The sequence below is a fragment of the Protopterus annectens genome, chromosome 9.part0 (assembly GCF_019279795.1).
Source record: "Protopterus annectens isolate FY-2018-M chromosome 9.part0, PAN1.0, whole genome shotgun sequence".
NCBI classification, from domain to species: domain Eukaryota; kingdom Metazoa; phylum Chordata; order Ceratodontiformes; family Protopteridae; genus Protopterus; species Protopterus annectens.
This window is the reverse complement of record NC_056743.1, coordinates 1,036,916,839-1,036,939,322: the sequence shown is the minus strand read 5'-3', so window position 1 is coordinate 1,036,939,322 and position 22,484 is coordinate 1,036,916,839. Positions and strand designations below refer to the sequence as shown.

The following is a 22,484-nucleotide window of genomic DNA, read 5'->3' as shown; positions in this document are numbered from 1 at the left end:
CTGCTTTCCTTGTTTCACTTAACTTCCTCCTGCTAGAATTCTACCAGCTTGTTGTTGTTGTGTCTTTCGGCTTTTCCTGGTTAGGGGTCGCCACAGCGGAACTCCGGTCTGCTAATGATTGTCAGTAGATTTTTATGTGCCGAGTTGCCGGCCCTGACGCACAACCTTCAACAAAGGTATGCCCATTCATGCATGTCTCCACACAGAAGACGCTCTAGCTGAGAATCGAACAGGACAACATCTTACTGTGAAGTGACAATGCTACTGCAGCACCACCACCAGCTAATACTGACAAATAAGTTATTTCCTTTAGTGAGTTAGAGAAAGAGGATAAAAGACACTGGATTATTAGCTATCCTCCTGGCTGACAATGTGTTTTCAATCAAGGAGTTTCAGTTTGAAAGTTTAAAGTCACAGTGAATTTCACCACAATGTGTTGTATTGCATGATTTGGCAGAGTTCTTTTTGACCCTTTTCCCTTTTCTCCACTATGATGTGCCCATGGAGTCAGTATATATAAGTTAGGGTGTGGGGGGGTACTACTTCCCACATGGGGGCTAAAAGGCTGCAAGCCCCCCTTTAAAAAATATTTTTGTGTTTTTTCTATGGTTTTCACATACCAGTTATGAAATTTATTTCAAAATCTGGTGAATTAAAGGAGCATGGGTTGACCGCTTATAGGTAAACCTGGGTCATCTAATCCTGCCATTATCCTGTAGAAACAGGTCTATTTCCCCAAGGCCCTACCACAGCATGATGGCAATAATGATAGATTAGGTCAGGCAATGTTTAGAGACCTCTAAAGACCCTGTGCATTTATGGAAGCCCCACCTCCTTTACCCTCCCACAAGGATCAGTCTCCATCAAGGCTAGCAAGGACCCCCCCCCCCCACCAGGTAGGCATGCCCATTCTACCTTACAGTTGGGTCAGAAGCCTGAGACACTAATTGACCTTGGATCACCTTGGCAATAGCCAGGCCTTTATCCCACTACCCCACAATGTTACTTACACAGTCCCTGTTTTCATGCAACAGGACTGGTTGTGACACTTCAGATTGCTCTATTTCCTGGCACTTTGACTCTGATGCAGTTGCCTTGTGCTAACATATGCTATTTCTGCTACACAACTTTCTGTATTCCCTGTGAAAGATCTTGACTCAGATGCTTTAGCAGCAACTTCACCTTCAAGTTGTAGACTGTCCTATGGCTTTTATAAGCTTACTTTTGCTTCAGGTTGTAAATCTGTAAACTATAGTTTGCATGATTTTTAGTATTTCTGCTTATGCCAATTTCTTCCTGGCATCAAGTTTGTAATACTGTGGGAAGAATGTGTAAAAGCATGATTGAACTTTGCCTCCTTATTACAATTGTAAAGTAAAGAAGAAGAAACCCAGAAGTGAAGAATAGCATTAGCTTTTCCAGGTTACTAAGCAAATGGTAACAAAACGGTATGAAGGGAGACACTTATAACTCACGTATCTTCTACTTCATCTAAACTGTTCATGGAGTCTGAAGAAATGACAAGAGAAAAATCCATTTTCCTTTTAAAATTCCAGGTAGTAACTTTCCTGCCAGTGTACTAAAACCCTTTGGATTGTTGAAGCGCTGTAGCTGCTTTTGAAGTGTTGGCTCTACCATCTTTATGATGTGTTTTGTAAGCGTGATGAAGTTACAGAAACATTTTCCTGTTTGCATGAGATCTAAGTCCTATGCTTGATTTCTAAGTGGCATGGGACACATAAGGTTTGGATTGAGTCACTGTTGTGAGTCAACTCAGGGACAGCTTGTTATGACGGGTGATGATAATAACCTGTTCTAGGCACCAGTGAACCCCGTGGTCGATGAGGACCCTGTATTTCCGGGGACTCCTCACAACTAAACTAAGTAATCTTATTTTGCTATTTTGATATTTTGATATTTTAATATCTTGTTACCTGAATATCAAACCAACAGAAGTTACTGCTGTAATCGTATATATTTAACTAAGTGGTGATGATTACTCTTAGGACAAAGAATTCTAAAGATTGGAATCACTTTCCCTTTAAAATTCAAAGCGATCTCTGGTTGTAGTAAGAGTGTTTTGTCAAATAGCAGGTTTCATAATTTCTTTAAATGTTTTACATTTGACATTTTACCACTGCACAGTGCAGCTGACAATTAAATCCTTATGGTGTTCAGTCTCCACTAAAACTAACATCATAGACAAGTTTAGGCATCCACAATACTGGTGGCTGGGGACCCCCCAAATCATCCTTGATGGTGTGGGGCCACTACAAAAGCTGCTGCTGGTTTGGAGACGTGAGAAAAAAGTTTCTTTATTCTCTGATTATGTGCTTTATCCTAAAGGTAGTTAAGATATGACCCTTTTACGACAAAGCAGCTAATCACTGAATGAATTTGAGAGATATAAGCACTAGAGATCTTCAGACTAGAGCAAGTAATCTCAGTGATTACCTGTATACCTCTGAACTGTCCAGAGTTTTGCTCAATGTTCAGATTTTTGCCTCATATTTTTGGTATGTTCCTCATAAAGTATGTGTTTTTTTGGCATATCATTGTGGATTGAAGTCACTAAATAATGAGACATTTGAGATTCAGAATTCATACTCCAGAAAATGCATGGTAACACAAAACCCTGTATTCTCACAACTTTCTAAGTTTATAAGATAAATATTTTTAAATCTGTCCCTAATTTTGGTCCTTTATTCCCAATTATTTTATGCTTTGTCCAGATTTCTTGTGCTAAGAGGTTGAGATGTATGCTTAACTGAGATTTTAAGAAGTGCAGATGCTCCTGATTTTCAAGGATGTTTTTTCACTTTCAAGGAGTTTTATAAATACTGGCAGAACTCCAGATAACATGACTCAACTTCTTTGCTCATGAAGGCTGGTTAAAGTAAAAAACGACAGACTAAAGTTTCATTATCAGGAACACATTTTGTATTGCTGTCTGATGAAGTAAGGATGAATATAGTATAGCTATGACTTATTCTTGTGAGTGTGCGTGTGTATGTTGTGCCGGTGGGGTGCTTTGGAGTCTGAGAACAATAAGCTGGTTCCAGTTATTTACACTTTCCAGCGCAAACATCATTGGCATTGCCATTATTCTTGTGTGTGTGTGTGTGTGTGTGTGTGTGTGTGTGTGTGTGTGTGTGTGTGTGTGTGTGTGTGTGTGTGTGTGTGTGTGTGTGGGAGGGGGTGGTTGTGGTATATTTAACAGTAAGAAGCTAGCAATAATTTCTTTCACTTTCCATCTCAAGCATAGACATTGCACATTTTAAGTAACTATTTTGGGTGGTTTGGCAGCAGGAAAATGTGTGAGAAAGTAAATGCTCATTGCCACAGTAGCACAATGAGTAGCATTACCATCTCATGGTGCTTCATTCTGGTTAAGTTCTTGCCTGTGTCTTTTTTTGTGTGGAGTCTGCATGCTCTTCCTATCTCCATCACCTTAAAAATGTGCAATAGATCATTTGGCCTTCCACCAGTTTCTGTCAAGGTGAATTATGTTGGCATAATAGTCAAGGTCTTTACCTCACAGTTAAAATGTACAGGGTTTGATTCTGACCATTAATTATTGGCTAGGCTTGTAGTGATCCACAGACTGATTAGCCTAGTATGAACCTATATAGTGTGCACGTAAAAATAGTGGGTAGCGGTAAAAATGCAGTTAACAAGAAATTATATTTCAAAAAATAAGGTATAAAAGACATCACAAAACATTCAGATTCTAACAGCTTCTTGGTGGACTCTACATCCCAGACTGTATAAATAGATTTCGACATGGACATAGTGGTAAATTCTATCCTCAACTGCACCCATTCTAAAACCATCCCTGCTCATGGGGTGTGTACAAAAGGTGGCTGTAACTTGCATAGGAGCAATAAGCTAGAATACATTAATGTGATCATTATTTTTCACTTTCCTCACAATCATACATCACATATCAAGCACATATACAGGAGGCTGCCTTTGGGGTATAGGGGTGAGAACTGAAGAGGCATGCTATGGCCATTTGAACCTCTGCTTTCATGCCTGTCTAACAGCAGAGGGATGCAGAGACAATGATTATATTTCTTATGGAAGTAAGGAGGCTGGCAGAGCATTAAACCTTGGGCACCATTTATGAAAAAAAGACTGAAATTCATCACTGTTCAAAATGTTTGTATAGGCCAGATATGTACATAGGGTTATTGTAATGTATTATCATTGCAAATAAATGCCAGTCACTGTGAATGTACTGTGAGATGGGCCAGCATAGTGTGATACACAGGCCTGTTGTAAAGTAAGAGCAGCGTAGCTACAGTTCACTCTGTGCGTACTTCTCCAAAAACTCTGCAGCATGAACTAAAAGTTTGCTTAAGCGGTGGCAGTGACAAGGTGATATTTAGACTGGAAGTGTTTAAGGGCATCCAACTTGACAATTGCTGGAAATCCCCAAAATGCTATCTTCGGCCCTGGGGATGATGTATCCAGTAAAGCTATGAGATACTGTGTAATGGTTTTAAATAATGACCTCAGAGTATTTTCGAACGGTGGTAGAGGCATTTTGAAAAGTTAGCATTTTCAAAGTTACTAAAAGGGTTTTTTTGCTTACTTTGTGATATTAATGTGAAAATGCATTCTGAAATGTCAACCATTTTACAGCTCAGGAATGCTATGACAAGAGGTGGACCTTAATTTAGGGGAGAGGATCCTCAACTGTGGGACATGGGACACGCACACACACACACACACACACACACACACACACACACACACACACACACACACACACACACACACACACACACACACACACACATACTTGTTCTCTAAAGACACTTAATGCTGTGGACCTCCCCACCTCTACATATGATGATAACCGGGCCCTTGGTCTCTGTACTCTGTTACGTGGGTAGCCTATGGCTTATGCACAGTATGGCCAGTCTGTACATGGGATAGCACAGTCTGTGTGTTGGTCTGCATACAGCAGTTTTATTGTTCTCCCTAATGCTTTATTCCAGCCCATAGTTATAAACTAACTTCTAAGTCAGTGCCATAACCTACTGCTCTCTCCTCCATATGGCATAGTCCTTTCCTGCAGCTGCCTTCTCCACAGGGTCCTCATCTGACACCTCCTCTGCTGCTGAGTCTGTGGCCTCCTCCTCCTGAATGTGTCTTCTCTGCTGTAACTGCTTGAGTATAATGATTTTGTATAACATTGCACAGACTGCAAATCTCCTACTACATGTGCCAAGATCATGCTGCTGGACACCCCCAGGTACATCCAGACAGTGGAAGCAGGCCTTCAAGAGGTTGAACAAATGTTCAAAAATGAAATGGGTCTGTCACAGGGCATTTTTTGCAGCCATTTTGTGCCATGATCTGGGGACTTCTAATAGCCCTCCTTTACTATGGTTCCAGAGTATATCCAGCATGACTAATAAGATGTCTGTCAATAAAATCACCCCATACAAACCACTGATATAGGTCACATCTGTACTATATATGAGTGGCTTGGGCATAGCTGGTTATCCTGCAGGCACATTGTATATTACATCCTTGTGCATTATAGATTACCTGGCAGTTGACAGAGCAGAATCCTTTACTCTTGATATACCTTCTTCCCTATTCCCCTGGTGGATCCTTTATTGCAATGGGGCTGCAGTCTATGGCTCCTAGTATCTCATGGAAATGAGCTATGACACAAAAGGCTTGCATGGTGTTGGCTCTCACTTCTCTTCTCTTTTACACCACATATGCCCCTCCATATGCTGTATCATGGCATGAAGGAACTGATGAAGTAACTTAAGGCAAATCTGGGGGATGCACGCACCATGCCTCCTCTGGTTGCTGAAAAGTCCCTGAAACAAAAATTTTCAAAGCCACACATACCTTGGTGTCCATAAGGGATAGGTACTCCACTTATTTCATGGGCCTTTGTACAGGGGTAACACATCTCAACCAGTTCCACTATGATGCCTCTGTCCACAAGATAGTGGTTTCCAGTTTTGGTGTTCTGTAGGGCATGATATGTTAAGCATGAATGGATGACAACGTGCTCGAGAGCAATGTCATGCAACACTGTGACTATGGGCAACAAGGGCAGTCTCTTGCATACACTCTCCTACCCCATACATGTTTTCACAGACTGTGACTCCATGTTTTACCTGTGGTCAATAACTCTTAGTGCAAATATATATATATATATATATATATATATATATATATATATATATATATATATATATATATATGTATGTATATATACATTTCTGAATCACTCCACATTTTGCTTAACCTCATTTGCTTATGTGGCCACCCTCATTTTCATGCTGTTTTTCATTATTTTGTCATTATAATTCCATTTGCACATTATGCAGGCCACGTGTTTTCTCAATGTTCCACAGTCTAGCTCAATGTGTCTCTAAATTGTTTCTACCCTTCACATGGCTGCTAATTGTGCAAAATCACCTACAGTGACATGAGAAGCATTTCCTATGCCTAGTCATAGTTTATTACTGTCTTATCTAATGTGCTGGATTTTACTGAGCTATAGCTTTTATTTCTTGGAACTTTTCTGTTGTTTTTGGGGGAAGGTTTTGTTTTTCTTATTCATCCATCTCCCATAACTGGCAATGGAATCCTTACATATTGATATCAAATATAAATGCTTATTCCTTGTAGATGAGATTGACAGGTGTTTCCAACCTAACAATTAAAAACTGGTAAATTAATGGTTTTAATTTATAGTTTTTATAGTGTATGTTCTGTTCCTTCTCTAAGTATCCCTCCCATACTTGTTCTTTCTGCCTCGTATGGAGCCTAATCTATATAGCCAGCACCTACTCAGTACAGAAATATTTCCTGAAAGTACTTCAGAGGCACACCTTTGTAATATTTTATGCATCTTTGGTATAAAGAATCATTTTTTTCTGACTAATGTTACCCTCCTACACATCATTTATTCTCTTTTGTTACTTGAAAATTGTATATCACATTACTTTTTTAAGAGAAATGTTTTGAGATGAAGAACAGAAAGTAAATATTTTGCAAAAATAAATATTTTGCAAAATGCTGCAAGTATTTTAAACATTGTATCATATGGACGAACATACCTCTCAACTTCTTTGCTCAGGAATTTTGGACAAAGCCAGAAATAATAGAGACACATAGGCCCCAAATCATGGACAATTTTTAAATAATGTTCCATTTCACTTAAAATGTTACTAGAACAACTGATTTTGCTTTAACATGCATTTACTGAACAGTAAGACATATAACATTTTAAAGACTGGCATTAGTAACTAACTGTAATCCTTAGTGTTTTACCAGTACATTTTATAAGGGAAGGGATAAAAATATGAAGCATAATTAGGGACAGTGGAGAGTTATGAGGCTGTGTTTTTTGGCCTTTTACTAATGAAATATAAACTGTGAAGGATAGATGAGTCATGTTTGGACAATCTAATGTCTCAAATTAGTTTGTATACTGTTTTGTATGTAGTAGCTCCTTGTGAATACAAAATATAACTACGATGATATTTTACAAGAGCTGAATGTGACTATATGCTCCTTGATTTACCATCTAGATAAAAGTTCTTAAAAGAGAAGTGATGTTTATTTCCTGGGTAAATGCCAACAAATCACTCTGTTCTCTATTGTTTGAATGTAAAAACAATAGAGAAATTAAGTAAAGATGTATGTCTGATTTTAGTTCGCATTTATCTCACATAAACCTGCACAGCTCTTGAATGAGACAGAGGGAAATGGAGCATATATTTTCTTTTGAAATGAGCAATACTCAATCGGCAAAATTCACACTAAGCTGACAAGCACTTATGCCACACCTGTGGAATCAGCATTGGGTTACACTTGTCTGAAAAAAATTATTCAAGAAAGGAGGATCATCCACACCCATTTCAACAAAGACCTGTAATCATACCCTTTACAGCACAGCAGCCATACCCAAATATCCACATATATAAAAGGCACACTTCTGTTTGGGTTAGAAGGGGGACTATCTTTGTCTTTCAGTATTCCTGTTGCCACAGTGCTGCTTTTTGCCTCCTTTTGACTGCTTTAGGAAAGGCAGAAAATGTCTAAGTCAAACATCACCATTAAGCGTAGTAACTTCAGCAGTGCTTCTTATGCACCACTTTCCACAACCAAGACTGTGTACAGCTTGGGGTCTTCACCAGGGAGAACCTTAAGCTCTGCACTTGGAGGTTTAGGAGGCCTGAAAGTTACTGCTTCTAACAGTAGTTCTGGCTTTGGCAGGCTAGGAAGTGGCTTTTCTGGGTCAGCTACTGGCCTTGGGGGGTCTGCTGGTTCAGTTCTCTTTGGCCTTGCTGGTGATGGATATGGTGGTGGGGCTAGTCTTGGTGGGGGTACAGCATTTGGTAGTGGAGCCAGATTTGGTGGTGGTGCTGCACTGCCCCCCATCACTAATGTAACAGTAGATCATAGGCTGCTAGCTCCCCTTGACCTGGCAGTTGATCCACAGATTGGATATATCCGCACCCAAGAGAAGGAACAGATCAAGACTCTCAACAACAAGTTTGCAGGATTCATTGAAAAGGTAAGTGAATGTCTGTTTATTCCTTCACATTATTAAACATAAAACAGAAACATCGTGGCAATTAAGTTTAGTATTACATTGATGCACTTAAACTGTCATACCACTCTGGTTTTACTTCAAGTGCAGTTCTCTGTTTAGTTATTTAAATGCACTATTTTACCTGAGAAAGTTTATTTTAAATAAGTACATTTTGATAAAAAGAAGAAAAAAATCATACTGCACATTCTAATAAACTAGACTCTTTTGTGCAATGTTGATGTCATAGGCTATGTGACAAAGGTCAGACTTGTCATACACAAGTAATATTAACGTGGGAGAGTTAAGTAAGTATGTTTGTTTACCTTTATATATAAAATATGTGACAGCTTGTTTTTTAATGATATGACAACTTCATACTAAATGATAATACCATATAAATATGTCATTTAAGTGATACCATGCTTACTTTAGATAACACCATAATTATTACTTATGAAACATACCATGTAATGAAATAACTTCTACTGAAAAAAGCAATGATTGGAAGCATTGTGGCTATAGCAAACAATTGCAAATGAAATTCCTTTAAGATCTTAATTTGGCTGCCACAGCCTTTATTTGCATGCTGTGATTTTCATGTCTAAAATAAATTTTAGATTTCAGACAGCAGGAGAATTCTGTACAGCTGGGTACGAAAAGACATTCCTAACAGGAAAGAGAAGTATGGGGGAGGGGAAAAGTGAGTGAAAGAGACAGACAGAGACTGAGAGAAAAAGAGAAGCAGAGAGAGAGAACAATACTATATTCTACTGCATTTTCTTGTAATACGAGATAACTAGGAAAGACATGTAGATGAAAAGTATAGTATCAAAAAATTAGGAAGTCTTATTAGTCAAGGTCCAGGTTTCAACTTTTTATGGTTTTACAATTTTAGATGAATTGGAATTTGCAAAGCATTTGATTGCTTCATGTATTCATTAGCATTTTCTTGTTATGCTAGAGTGAATTTACAAAATATTCAGTTGTCTCAAATAATCAGAACTTATCTGTCACGATATAAGTTAAAGGAACCCTTATAAAAATGGTTCTAAAGACATTGTGTTGAGAATGCTTGTCACACTTTTGAATTAAAGAAATGGGTATCAGAAAGCTACTATTGTCCACAGATTATACTAGACTGGTGGGCTTTCTCTGTGAAATGTGTTTCTAGTATCGGCCTGCTTGACTTTTCATTTATTCGTTATTCATTCTTACGATCTCAGGTCTGTGAATGGCCACAATACTTCCTTTATTATTACACCTGCAGTACTCTTTTTTTTCCTCCTGATTTGGTGTCTTATTTTGGTTCTTTGTTTAATATGGACACCGTGTGTAGCATTTTTTTGTGGTTATCATTTCAGTCAAGTCAAAATCATGTCAGTAAGTAAAAATTTTGACAGCTTGTTCACTAAATGCAGCTTGTTGACAAGGTCATCAAAAAGCCATATTCAGAGATGGACAGGGGTTGTAATGAAGTATGTTGACTTACCACCAAGGATCAGTAATTGTATAGTTAGTTATAATAAGTTGAGAGGAACAGGGGAAGAACACCCTACTTTGTGGGTATATGAGGCATTAACCCCCAACTAAGGCAAACAAGCTGAAAAAGAAATTATTTAAAAAGAAAAATGATCAGTCTACTAGCTTTCATTCACACCATCTTGGCCACACATATGTAAACCATAACTTTCTTGTTTTAGCATTTATACTTAACCACATGACCACAAAGCAGCAGCCCAGGTATAAATAAATCTTTTTTTTGTTTTACTATTTTCATTAAGTGCCCGAGGGTAACGATCACTGTCTCACTTCATGTTTTGATCTATGTTGGAGAGATACTTGTGGTACCTTGGTATTCTTTAAAAAACATACTTATTACGTTTTAAGCATTATTTCCTGACCAGTATGGACAATTTCTCATATATATATATATATATATATATATATATATAGATGTATATATATATATATATATATATATATATCTAATATAATGTAGGTATGTATATATATATATATATATATATATATATATATATATATATATATATATATATATATATATATATATATATATATATATATATATATATATATATATATATTATATATATATATATATATATATATATATATATATATATATATATATTTCTCAGAAGTGTGTGGTTTTATTAGAGCATCACCTATGCCAACTACCACATCCCCTTTTTGTATATGCAGACTTAACAAAAAAGGAAAGGAAGGATGTGACAGCACTTAAGTTCAAGAATTTATGTAACCTTTCATTAAATTTTTCTTTCAATACATTAGGATTTAAAAATGCATAAAGTCACACCATAAGTGTAATAAATCACATAGATATGTGCATAATAGCACCTGTTGTTCTTCTTAGGTGCACACAGAATTGCCACTATTTGTTTTATAGCCATACATGGCTCTGAGATGCACATTAATATTCTTAGTCTGTCATGCATTGCTATTTACATAGCTGTCATGCTACAAGATTTGGCTATACTTCAAAGGCAAAAAAGGTGTTTTATTCTACAACCACAGTACAAATTATGAGGGTTTTTCTATTTTACAGGAATTTCTTTCCTCTAAGGATAGTCATTGTCAAATTTGATATTAAAATACAGAATCTTATTATTCATGTTTAAGTGTTATGTGCCTGCCTACATTCAATTCTTGCACTTAATGTGCCTCTATAACTAAATGAAATTTATGTAGACCACTCAGCTTCTGCTACTTTCAGAAGGCACCTTGCTTGTTGAGACCTGGCTGCGACTAAACCTTAAATAATTGCTACAAATTTGTGTATAAAGACAAACCATATCAGCTGCTTATGCCAAAGTTCAGAAAGTCAGCAGTCTGAACTCTGTTCGGTTTCACTGCCAAGCCTTCAGGACAAAAAATGCTTGTCATTCAGTATGCATTGTTTCCTACTATGGAAGATTCAGTACTGAAAGTGATGAAAAACTTTTTCCTTGCCAAGTACTTTTTAGGATTGGCTGCTATAGAGACAGCACTGACAGAATTTCTTTCTTGTTTTTAATTTCTTTTTTCCTGCTACTTCTAACAACTTAAAGAATCCAAAACATCAGAAATAGTTATGCATGCAGAAACTTATTTAATAAATCTGTCTGTATGTTAGCTACTTATGCTAGTGTTTTCCCTTAAACATGCTTCAGTTCAATTTACCATTTTATTAAACCTGATCAAACTCAGTCTTCTTGTAAATTCATTACCCCTTTCCTGAAAATTGTTACCTGTGTCATCTCCCGGAGCATGAGTGCTTATTTTCATACAAGGATATAGAAAGTACCTTCAACAACTTATCTTGAACACTGAATAAAATTAATTATTTAGGGATTCTGCTCATTTACCTAGTTGTCCAGAATCCCGCACATAACCTAACACATCTGTTTTCTTTAATACTGTCCCTGCTGCACTTGAGCCCATTCAGATGTTTACGTTCTCGTCCTTTCATCTGGTTCACCATTTTATTAAATGTTACTGAGGTTACTCTTTTCTTGTGCTGAGGATTTAAGTATAACAGCAGTATTTGCAAAGCTGCACCAAATTTCTACACAGTGGAGCAGGGAAGAAAGATGATATAAAGTGTCACTATCTTCTGGTGGGTTCTTTATTTTTATTCCCAAAATTGCTATGTCAGCTACTGTATATCCCTCAAATTAGTAGTACAAGAAAGCAATACTATGCTGGAAGGCAGTAGTGCTAGGAGAATCTTTTTTTAGCAAGTTAAGAACTAAACTTCAAACAGTGGATAAGTGCCTAGGAAACCACATGATCCCCATCATTTTCCAAGGATAGGACCACCGTAAGGAAGGTCCTCTTGGCCAGTGTTATCTCAGGCACATTACATAAACATTAAATACTGTCCAGTAGCACTCTCATGTGATCACTGCTTGAATGCCCTGGGATAAATCCTGTCCTGTTAAAGAAAAGCAACCTATCAACCAGAATTTTATCATAGAGATTAAGACCCAAGTATATCAGCAAGACTGGTCTATAATTGAACACTAGCTGACTCTTTCTCCCCTAGGGATAGTATAGTCCATTTTCTAATAAAAATATATACCTTTTGTAAGATTTGCTTAGTTTTAATCATTTAAATTCATATGATACCCCACGCAGAATAATATGCCTTCACCAAAATGGTAAATGACAATGTGGTCAGGTTAGTAATCGCAAATAGTTTATTCATTGGACTGGCAGATACTTTATTCCTACAGTGGAAGCTAATGAAACTTTTCTTTGTTTCAGGTACGTCGTCTGGAGCAAACGAACAAAATGCTGGAGACCAAATGGGCTTTGCTTCAGCAGCAGCAACAAGGTGGTCCAGATACTGCCAGCCTTGAGCAATTGTATCAGGCCTTCATTAATAACCTGAAAAGACAAATGGACAACCTCTGTCATGAAAAAGACAGACTGACTTCAGACTTGCGCAACATGGAAAATGTAGCTGAAGACTTCAAAAAGAAGTGAGTATAAATATAAACATTTATTTTCTTGTAGATGGAGAAGGTATTATTAATGTAAAGGTGCTGACATTTGCATCCTTAGCTGTCTGTTTCATAAATCTGAGGATACAATGGCTGTACAGTGTAATAAGTTTGTGATAATAGGGATGTAAAAAGAAATTCTGTTGCTCACTGATATATTGTAACATGTGCTGGAGTTAAAAAAAAAGGGTTGTTGGGTACCTGAAAGAAGATGATGATTGACATCAAGAAATGAAAGATATCTTCTCTGGAAAATGCTTTTTTTTTTGCCAGAAAAGAGGGCAGACTCTTATCAAACAATTTTTTTGTAATGAGTGTTACAGAAGGATTTAGAAATTATTCTGTAAATATTTGCATGCAATGGACCAGGAAAGAATGAGCAATACTTTAGAAAGATGATATTCAGGACTCATCAAGGTGTACCCTAAGTGACTCTGAGAACAGACAATTCTTAATGAAAGCATGTAGTAGAAATCATATGATTGTACAAAGACAGAAACAAGGTAGGGATTAACGAAATTCATCTATGTCATTCTATAGCTACATCTACATCTATAGCTATCTATATGTACTATATATATATATATATATATATATATATATATATATATATATATATATATATATATATATATATGGGTCCCCTTCACATGGTCGACAGTTCATTTGATCGACTTTTATTTGGTCAACAATTCATATGGTCGACAGGCAGATTTGCCCCCCTCCCCAATGTTGTGCGACCCTGGAGTTGATATATATAGTTAGGGGGGGTGTGGGGGCGAAGCCCCCTACATAAAACTGCTTGTCAATCAAATGAATTGTCGACCAAATAAAAGTCGATCAAATGAACTGTCGACCATGTGAAGTAGACCCCTATATATATATATATATATATATATATATATATATATATATATATATATATATATATATATATAGGTGTGCATCGCTTAATGAATGAATGAAAAATTGTACTGTGATGTAATTTATATAGATTTAACTCCAGCATTTGACAGGGTCATACACATGACACTGATCAAAAAATTAGTACAACTAGGTATTAACGTACCCTTAATAAGATGGATAGCTGTATGGCTTACATGGCAAGCAGCATACAGGAACTGATCAGGTGAAATCCTTGGTTACAGTCAGGGTGCCACACAGGGCTCTGTCCTAGGCCCTTATTTGTTTAGATTGTATCTTTCAGACCTAACTTTTTCAACTGAGGTGTTCTACAGTCTATATGCAGATGACCTGAAATTGGGTAAACTGATTACATGCATTACACATAAGGCATGTCTGCAAAATAACTTGACTAAATTGACCATTTGGGCACAGGAGAATAATATGCTGATAAATGCATCAAAAACTAAGCATATGAGATTTGGTAGGTATAAATTGAAAGGTGAATATTTAATACACCACACAGTGATTGAAACTAGTCTCATTTAAGGACCTGGGTATATGGATAGATTCAGCTATAAGTTTTTCTAATCATATCAAACAATTGGTTAATGATAGTTATAGAACTATAGGTTGTATAAAAAGATTTATAAAGTCTAGGAAATCATAAATAATGAAGTAATTGTTAGTTACATTAGACCCAAACTTGAGTATGGAATAACAATATGGAAAACCTATTTGAAAACAAGCATCAGTAAACTGGAAAGAGTGCAATGGAAATATACCAAGGGTATCCATGGATGTGAAAATTTATGTTATTATGAAAGACTAAAATATCTGAACTTGTACAGTGTCTCTTACAAATATGTCATAGGAATTCTTATTCAGCTATATAGGGCATTTAGTAACAACCACTTATGGGAATGTTTGGGGTCAGACAACCTATGTAGGAGATTCTATAGGAATGAGAAGTGTACTAACTGGTTCTCTGACAGAGTAGCTAATGCATGTAACAGACTACCAAATTACATTAAAGCAAGTACTAGTTTAGATATTTTTAAGAACAGCCTGGATACTTATTATAGGAATAAGTGTTTTGGTATATTGTCAAGCTAGAAGGGCATTAATGCCCATGCTTGAAATATTTGTTTGTATCTAAGTATGTATGTAATGTCCTTCTACACAATGTCTGACCACATATACATCCATACTGTACCATAGGGAAGTAGTCTGACTACATATATGTCCATACTGTACTATAGGGATGTATATGTGGTCAGACATTGTACAGGAGGATGTTAAGTGATGCATAGTGTATACTATATGATGTTCACATAATGCCCTAGTCACCTAATGTCCTATTGCACAGAACTTATCCCAGACATTAAGTGCTGCACACCCATGTACATATATATATATATATATATATATATATATATATATATATATATATATATATATATATATATATATATATATATATATATATATATATATATATATATATATATATATATTTTTTTTTTTGAGTATATAACACATAATCTATTGCTCACCAATTAGGAATTTAAAGCAATGAATACACTATTTTTGGGGCAGGGCTAGTTTAGGATGTTTATGTGCATGGAGGTATCCCTTAAGTTTTTGGAATTATAATAGCAGACAGCCTTTTTCTTGACATAATGTGGTTGATGATATAGCTGTGCAAAATCACAGAATAGGCTCTTTTCCTGGTATTGTGCAATCTCAGAGTATGTACATTGAATTATTGAGAGATGGAGTGGTATAACTCCTCACATAGGGTGCATGGGGGCTTGCCCCACTGCAAACATGTTTGCTATTTACATGGTCTTAGCTTATCCCTCAGAATATGTAAGTAATGCAGTCAATGATTTTTTTATTGATATTCATTGTCAATATTGTTCACAGGTTCATGGGTATATACTAGGCCAATGATATATGAGGATCTTAAGAAGCCTAGCTTTACATTTCCATGGCAGATTCTAGCCCTTATATTTTGGATATGGATAACACAGAGATGGACTAAACAATGATATGTTTAAACATTTATATGTTTCATCTCTTCAAAAGGGTCAAGGATGCTAAACTGGAGGTGAATTTGTTGATACCCATCCAGTCATTCAAATTACATTTGAATAGTGTAAAAGAAGTATTTTGCTTTATATGGAGTGGAAGATTATTCTATAGAAGCAGTATTCTCTGTAATACAGTCCTACCTGTCTAACATGATCTATTTATTTTGCAAAATAAATTGTGATCCTTTGAGTTGCTGTCTGTGACGCCCGCCCCTGGCCCAGCAATCAAGGAGCCTCAATCTTCCCCACTAACACCAGAGAGGGCATCTCATATAAGATGAAAGGATAACAAATACACACAATAAAGTACAATTTCCCTTAAGTGCACACAGAGATCACAGCCAGTCTGGGGCTGGTTGCTCCCTTGCTCTCCAGGTCCCCAATAAGACTCCCCACTGGCACAGCTATAGGGTTCCGATCTCAGCCTTGCTGGCAAGCTAACCTCCAGTACCCTCTTTGTCCAACCAGTGCTTTGTGTCCCTGCCCAAGTAGCTGACACACACGCACGCTTTGAGATAAGTATTTATACAACATCACAGACACTCCTGGGAAAGGCTGACACAGATTCTCCAGCTGTGCCCCTTTACTTAGACTATATGGTAGTAATTACTGCCACCACCAGCTAATAATTATCAGATACCCAAAGGCCCTTAAAAGGCTGTCCAATTATTACTGTGCAATATTATTATCCAATAGTAGTGTAACTTAAGCAATCTTAAGGCTTTGGAAGGGCTTATTTAAGGATCACTTAGAAGCATGCAATGTACTCTAGAGCTTAATTATCTTTACACAAACCAGCCACAGTTGAAAATGGTTTAAAAATATTTAATAATAAATACATAAAACACAAGACAATACTACTACACCACAGTGTTATTCAGGAGTTCAGAGATCGCACAGAAACTTAAAATAATTCACTAGTACAGTTCTGACATAATAGAAAAACACTTTGTCTAACTTTCTTCTAATTTCCTAGCTATTACTACAAGAAAACACACTTCTAAGATAACTTACTTAAGACACAGGCAGAGTGCTAATAAGTTGGATATCAAGACAAAAATGCTTAATAATCTCGGATTCTCATTGTTTAAATTGAAACTGCAGTTCTGATAAAACATTACAGCATTTGCTTACACTTTCTTGGTTCCCAGGCCCACTGAAACTGCATTTACATTCTTTTATACTTGTAGCAATAAAGGACATTCCATATGTAAATTCTGGTCATTAACTGTAGCCTTAAAACAATAGGCAGGATGCTTACTCCAGACTCATCGACTCCAAATTCTAACTTCAAAGGACATACAAAACATAATTTTAATTTCAAAGAACATTTGAAATGCTTGTCTTAGTTTTCCTTACAGCAGATGGTAATGTTGCTACAATCTTGAAGTTCACATTTTACAGTGTTTTCTTTAATTTAAGAAACAAGCCTGTGTTTTATATTTATATTTACAAATGCCAAAATTATGTATCAAATTTTATTTGACTAAGCTGGCAGCCTTTACCCTTCTCTACAAGTCTTCACACTGTCTATGATAGATTAGAGTTGTGCATGTGTAATAGGTCTGAAATATTACGATTTGTTGAAGTCCTCTATGAGAGGCAGAGGTCACCTCTCAATAGCCTGTATGATACTGAGAAGAGGGTCATGATTTTTTGAAATGATCTGTGTAGTTTTTATAATTGAGGTCCTTGAATTTTTAGTGAGAATGTGTTGCACTCATTCCAGTAGAAGTACGTTTTTGGACAGGTACATACTGAAAAGGGCATTAATTACTGGTCTAATGAGTGCCGAATACACTGGAGCAATTACATTCCCAGATTTGGTTGCAATGCCTTTAAGTATAAGCTGTATGATATAAAAGGACATCCTTATAACAGTGGATTCATGGTGATCAAAGGCAAGTCACTGTCTACAGTGGTTTCCAGATCCCTAACTATAGGATCACTTTTAAGGGGTGTTCTGTCAATGTGATAGTTACAAGGAAAGTCATTCTTGCCAAACAATACAACTATAAATGTATTGGTATTTATATTTAGTCCATGGTTTTGAAATCAATAAAAGTTCATGTCAGCTTTTTGTAGTTTAGATCTTTTTAGGTAGACACATACTCACACATATATATGGACCAATTTGTCAAAAAGAAAGTATGTACCTCACCTAAAAAATAATTAACTACATGGTTTTGTGACAAGACATGGTATTCCTCATCAAGTTGTAGTAATGATGATACTATTACCTTTTCAGCCATGTATCATAATGACATAACATCAGAATTTATTGCATCTAATGTTCTTTTGGTAGATACCCTATGCCTGTAAATATATCAGTATTCCCTGTTGTGGCTCTATAAAGTACCTGCCATGTATTTGTTCCTATGTGACTGCCATTGTACACATTTGCTTTTTGATTTTGAAAAGTTCCAAATTTCTTATAATCCAAATGACCCACTATAATAGGACAATCAACTAACAAATCAGCAGCATTTGACCTAATGACTTTCTTCAGTCCCCTAAATATGTTAACAATATGCCCATGGCTCTATTTTTAAAGCATTTGAATGTTGAAGCTTCAAAAGTATAGCCAGAATGCTATATATCCACTTTTGTCTTGTTTAAATTCAACATTTTGATACTAATTCTCAGCATTTATTGCAGCAATATCACTTATACTCTTGTATAAGTGTTTTTGATGCATTTTCAGATTTCATTTTATATACTCTTTCACTTCCATCAATTTTTGTAATTCCCTTCAACATTCAAATTATTTTTTAGAATTCTTGTTTGTCCTTTTTACAGCTGTGAAAAATATTCCTTCTGGTACTGATTCTAAAAATCTGATTTAAAAAAAAGCAGAACATCATTTCATCTCATGTTTACAGTCGCCACTTCTACACAAAACTTGAATTTAAATTGTACACTCTTGAATTTAAATTGTACAATATTTTATTTACACATCATGGATATCTTTGGCTCCTTTATTATTGCAATGTATTAACAGATTGCTGTCTTTTGTAGTCCTGATTACTGCATCATTTCCTTACTTGATTTCTTATTTTTACTTTTTGTCTGGCTCTCATTTTATCTTACACACACCCTTTCCCTCTCTTTATTCTTCTAAGTGTAGACTATTGGTTTTGTTTCATTGTGTAAAATTAGTTTCAGGTCTGCTTCTCTTAATAGCCTAACACTTGTTTATCATTTACTGTAACACATATAATTATGTCTGATATTAAGGAAACATACCACTCATGAAATGTATAGTATTTGACTTGATTAGCTCAGTAATATCAGCTTCTATCGTCTTTGTAGGTCTTTGTACACATGTGGATAAAATGGTGTATAAAAAGCAAGTTTTTTTCTAAGCTCACACTAATTCACAGACTTCTCATTAATTGCTGCTATTACATCTTTCTCCTCTTTGAGAAAAGTAACAAGAGTTAAATATTTAAGGCTTTTTCTCTAGTAATAGATAAATGTGTCATACTCTACTTTTTAGTCTGGCAATTCCACTTGCATTGGGAAACATGCTGAATTTCTTCATTCAAAGCTTCTAATTTTCTACTGTTTCTATGCAGAGATGTCTTGGTGGTTGCAGTTATAGCATTTTTCATCTGTAAATTATAGTTCTGTACTTCCAGACATCTAACATTTTTAAAACAAATGTATTTCTTTATTTCCTCACATAGTCTGTCACTTACATATTTATATTTGCGATTAACTGATTAATTAATTAGTATGTTTTGTTAACCCTGACAATGAACTGGTCCATGAAACATTTTCAGTCAGGATCAAGGCCAGAGAGCAACAATGCAGAATGAAATTTCAGTGACAAGTAGAAACATACAACATGCATATATTTTGTGTAAAAGAGAAACAAAATTGCTATCTTCATATTCATTAGATTGATACTTCAGACCAAAAAGAGACAGAAGGAAAATATATAATAAAGCATTAAAGTTAATTACCCTTAGTTTCAGTAAATACAAAATGTCATTCCACATATATGTCCAAACGAAAGATGGAGTAACAGTTGGAGACACCATGTAAATGATAACTATTATATGTCTCATGCGCATAGTGAAAAAAATAAAAGTGGCTGGTGACATAAAATACTGAGTGAACAGGGAAAATATAGCTAGGGCAGATTTATGAGAAGTAGAGGTTCAAGATGGCCAACTGGAAATTAGAGTAATATTTTCAAAGTAAGCATGCCCTAAGTAAAAATGATTGTGCCTTAATGTCTAGCAACACCTGTGGACTGTGGAAGGTATTCATTTATATATATATATATCTGTTAACCTATTAGGTGGGTTTTCAAGCCATGGTCCAGGCTCATTCATGCAAAAGCTAAGCTAAACTAAACTAAATTACTTAAAGACATTTGAGATAATTCAAGAAGTAGAACACACACAAAGAAGAACATCTATGCTGCAATAATCATTCAAAACAATGAATTACAGAAAGTACAGTGTACTAAAATGTGTATGCAAAATACAAACATTTGATTACCTTAGCAGATCAAATGTTAGCTATTCATGCAAAGCCATATAAATGCATATACACTTTAATTTCAACTGAAAATTCCCAATAGAAAATCCAAATCCATATTGTCCAGTTGAACTGCAGCACTATAGATTATTTCAGATTGTCTCCATAATGCAGTTGCATTGGCATTCCCCAAATAATCTTTGAGTTTAGTATAGAAGGTATTCATTTTCTAAAGTTGTCTAGTTTCACCTGATATACTATTCCAGCAAGCTGATGACAATTCTGAAAGCCTTTTTTCACCAAAAGAAGTGCAAAAGAAAGTCTTGTAAATATGGCTATTAATAATTCCTAGGCCACATTACATGGTCACTTGGTTTTCTTAGCAGTATAATCTTCTTCTTCTTTTGGCTTTTCCCGGTTAGGGGTTGCCACAGCAGATCACCTGTCTGCTCATGACTGGCAGTGGAGTTTTACAGTGTCGAGTTACCAACCCGGTGCCCAGCCTTCCACAGAAGGCACACACACTCACCCCTAGGGCCAATTTACAGTGTCCAATCCACCTACAGCATGTTGTTGAAATGTGGGAGGAAACCCATGCAACCACAGGGAGGACATGCAGTCTCCACACAGAAGGCACCCCAGCCGAGGATCGAACTGGGGAACCTCTTGCTGTGAGGCAGCAACACTAATTGCTGCACCACCACGGTTTTTGTGACTTGTTGACCATTAGCTTTCTCCTAGCTATATGTAAAAGCAGATAGAATATGCTGGTACAGCCAGATGCACAGGTCATATTTTACACACACACACACACACACACACACACACACACACACACACACACACACACACACACACACTCTCTCTCTTGCAATTTTAATCAGTTTACAGCAATCCTTTTTTGGAAGCAACAAGTTGGACCAACTGGTCTTCACATCACCATCTCCGGAGGTCCAGTTTTTGATATGTTTCACATTGCAAAAAAGGTGAAAAACAGAGAAAATCAGATATTATCAAGTTTCTATAAAACCATAGAAACAGTATACAAATAGCAATTAGTACTATATAGGGCTCCTATTAGAAGACAAAAGACGCATTCTTTCGAATGCGTCTTGGTCGAACATAAAAGACTGAAACAGCAAAATATCGAAGCGGCATGTAAGCAAATTCTTTCCCTGGGAAATAATTTGCTTGGCCGCTTCGGTACTTTGTCGTTTTCAGCACTGTAGTGTAGTCTCAGAGTTGATATGTTTAAGTAGGGGGTGTTTGGGGCGCAGCCCCCCAGTTAATGCAATGTTATAAAGTGCTTTTTTTTTTTGTTGGAACAGCGATTTTTTTCCCGTGGAAAAAAAAATCACTGTTCTGACAGTTCAATATTGTAAGCGTTCTCTTACATAGGGTCGATTAATCACTGTTCGCTTTTTTAAGTGTTCAGTGATGTAATATAGACCCCTACTATATATATATATATATATATATATATATATATATATATATATATATATATATATATATATATATATATATATATATATATATATATATATATATATATATATATATATATATATAGAGAGAGAGAGAGAGAGAGTGATAGATAGTTATAGATATATATATATGTGTGTATATACACATGCACACACTGACACACACACACACACACACACACACACACACACACACACACACCTGTAAAAATATACATCATTTATAATTCAAAACAAAAGATAATTAGTTTTTTTTACACTTTACAAAACAATAAGCTGTTTTCCTCGCCATCATTGTATAGACTGTCATGTAGAACTTGTATGAAGCTCCCTAAAATCACATTGACTCTATCCTGAAAAGGTAAACTGTAAGCTTCACAGACATAATAGTGTAGAGATT

The 22,484-nt window shown here is 36.0% G+C and overlaps 1 protein-coding gene across 1 annotated transcript in view; it reads left to right on the top strand.

The window, feature by feature from the left end:
- Nucleotides 1-7,940: 7,940 nt before the first annotated feature.
- The window catches only part of LOC122811776 (keratin, type II cytoskeletal cochleal-like), a 41,958-nt gene continuing 27,414 nt past the window's right edge, over nt 7,941-22,484 (top strand). The window contains exons 1-2 of the mRNA XM_044083834.1: nt 7,941-8,563; nt 12,869-13,086. Of these exons, the coding sequence (XP_043939769.1) occupies nt 8,081-8,563; nt 12,869-13,086 (701 nt within the window). The 5' untranslated portion in view covers nt 7,941-8,080. The remainder of the gene's footprint in view (nt 8,564-12,868; nt 13,087-22,484) is intronic.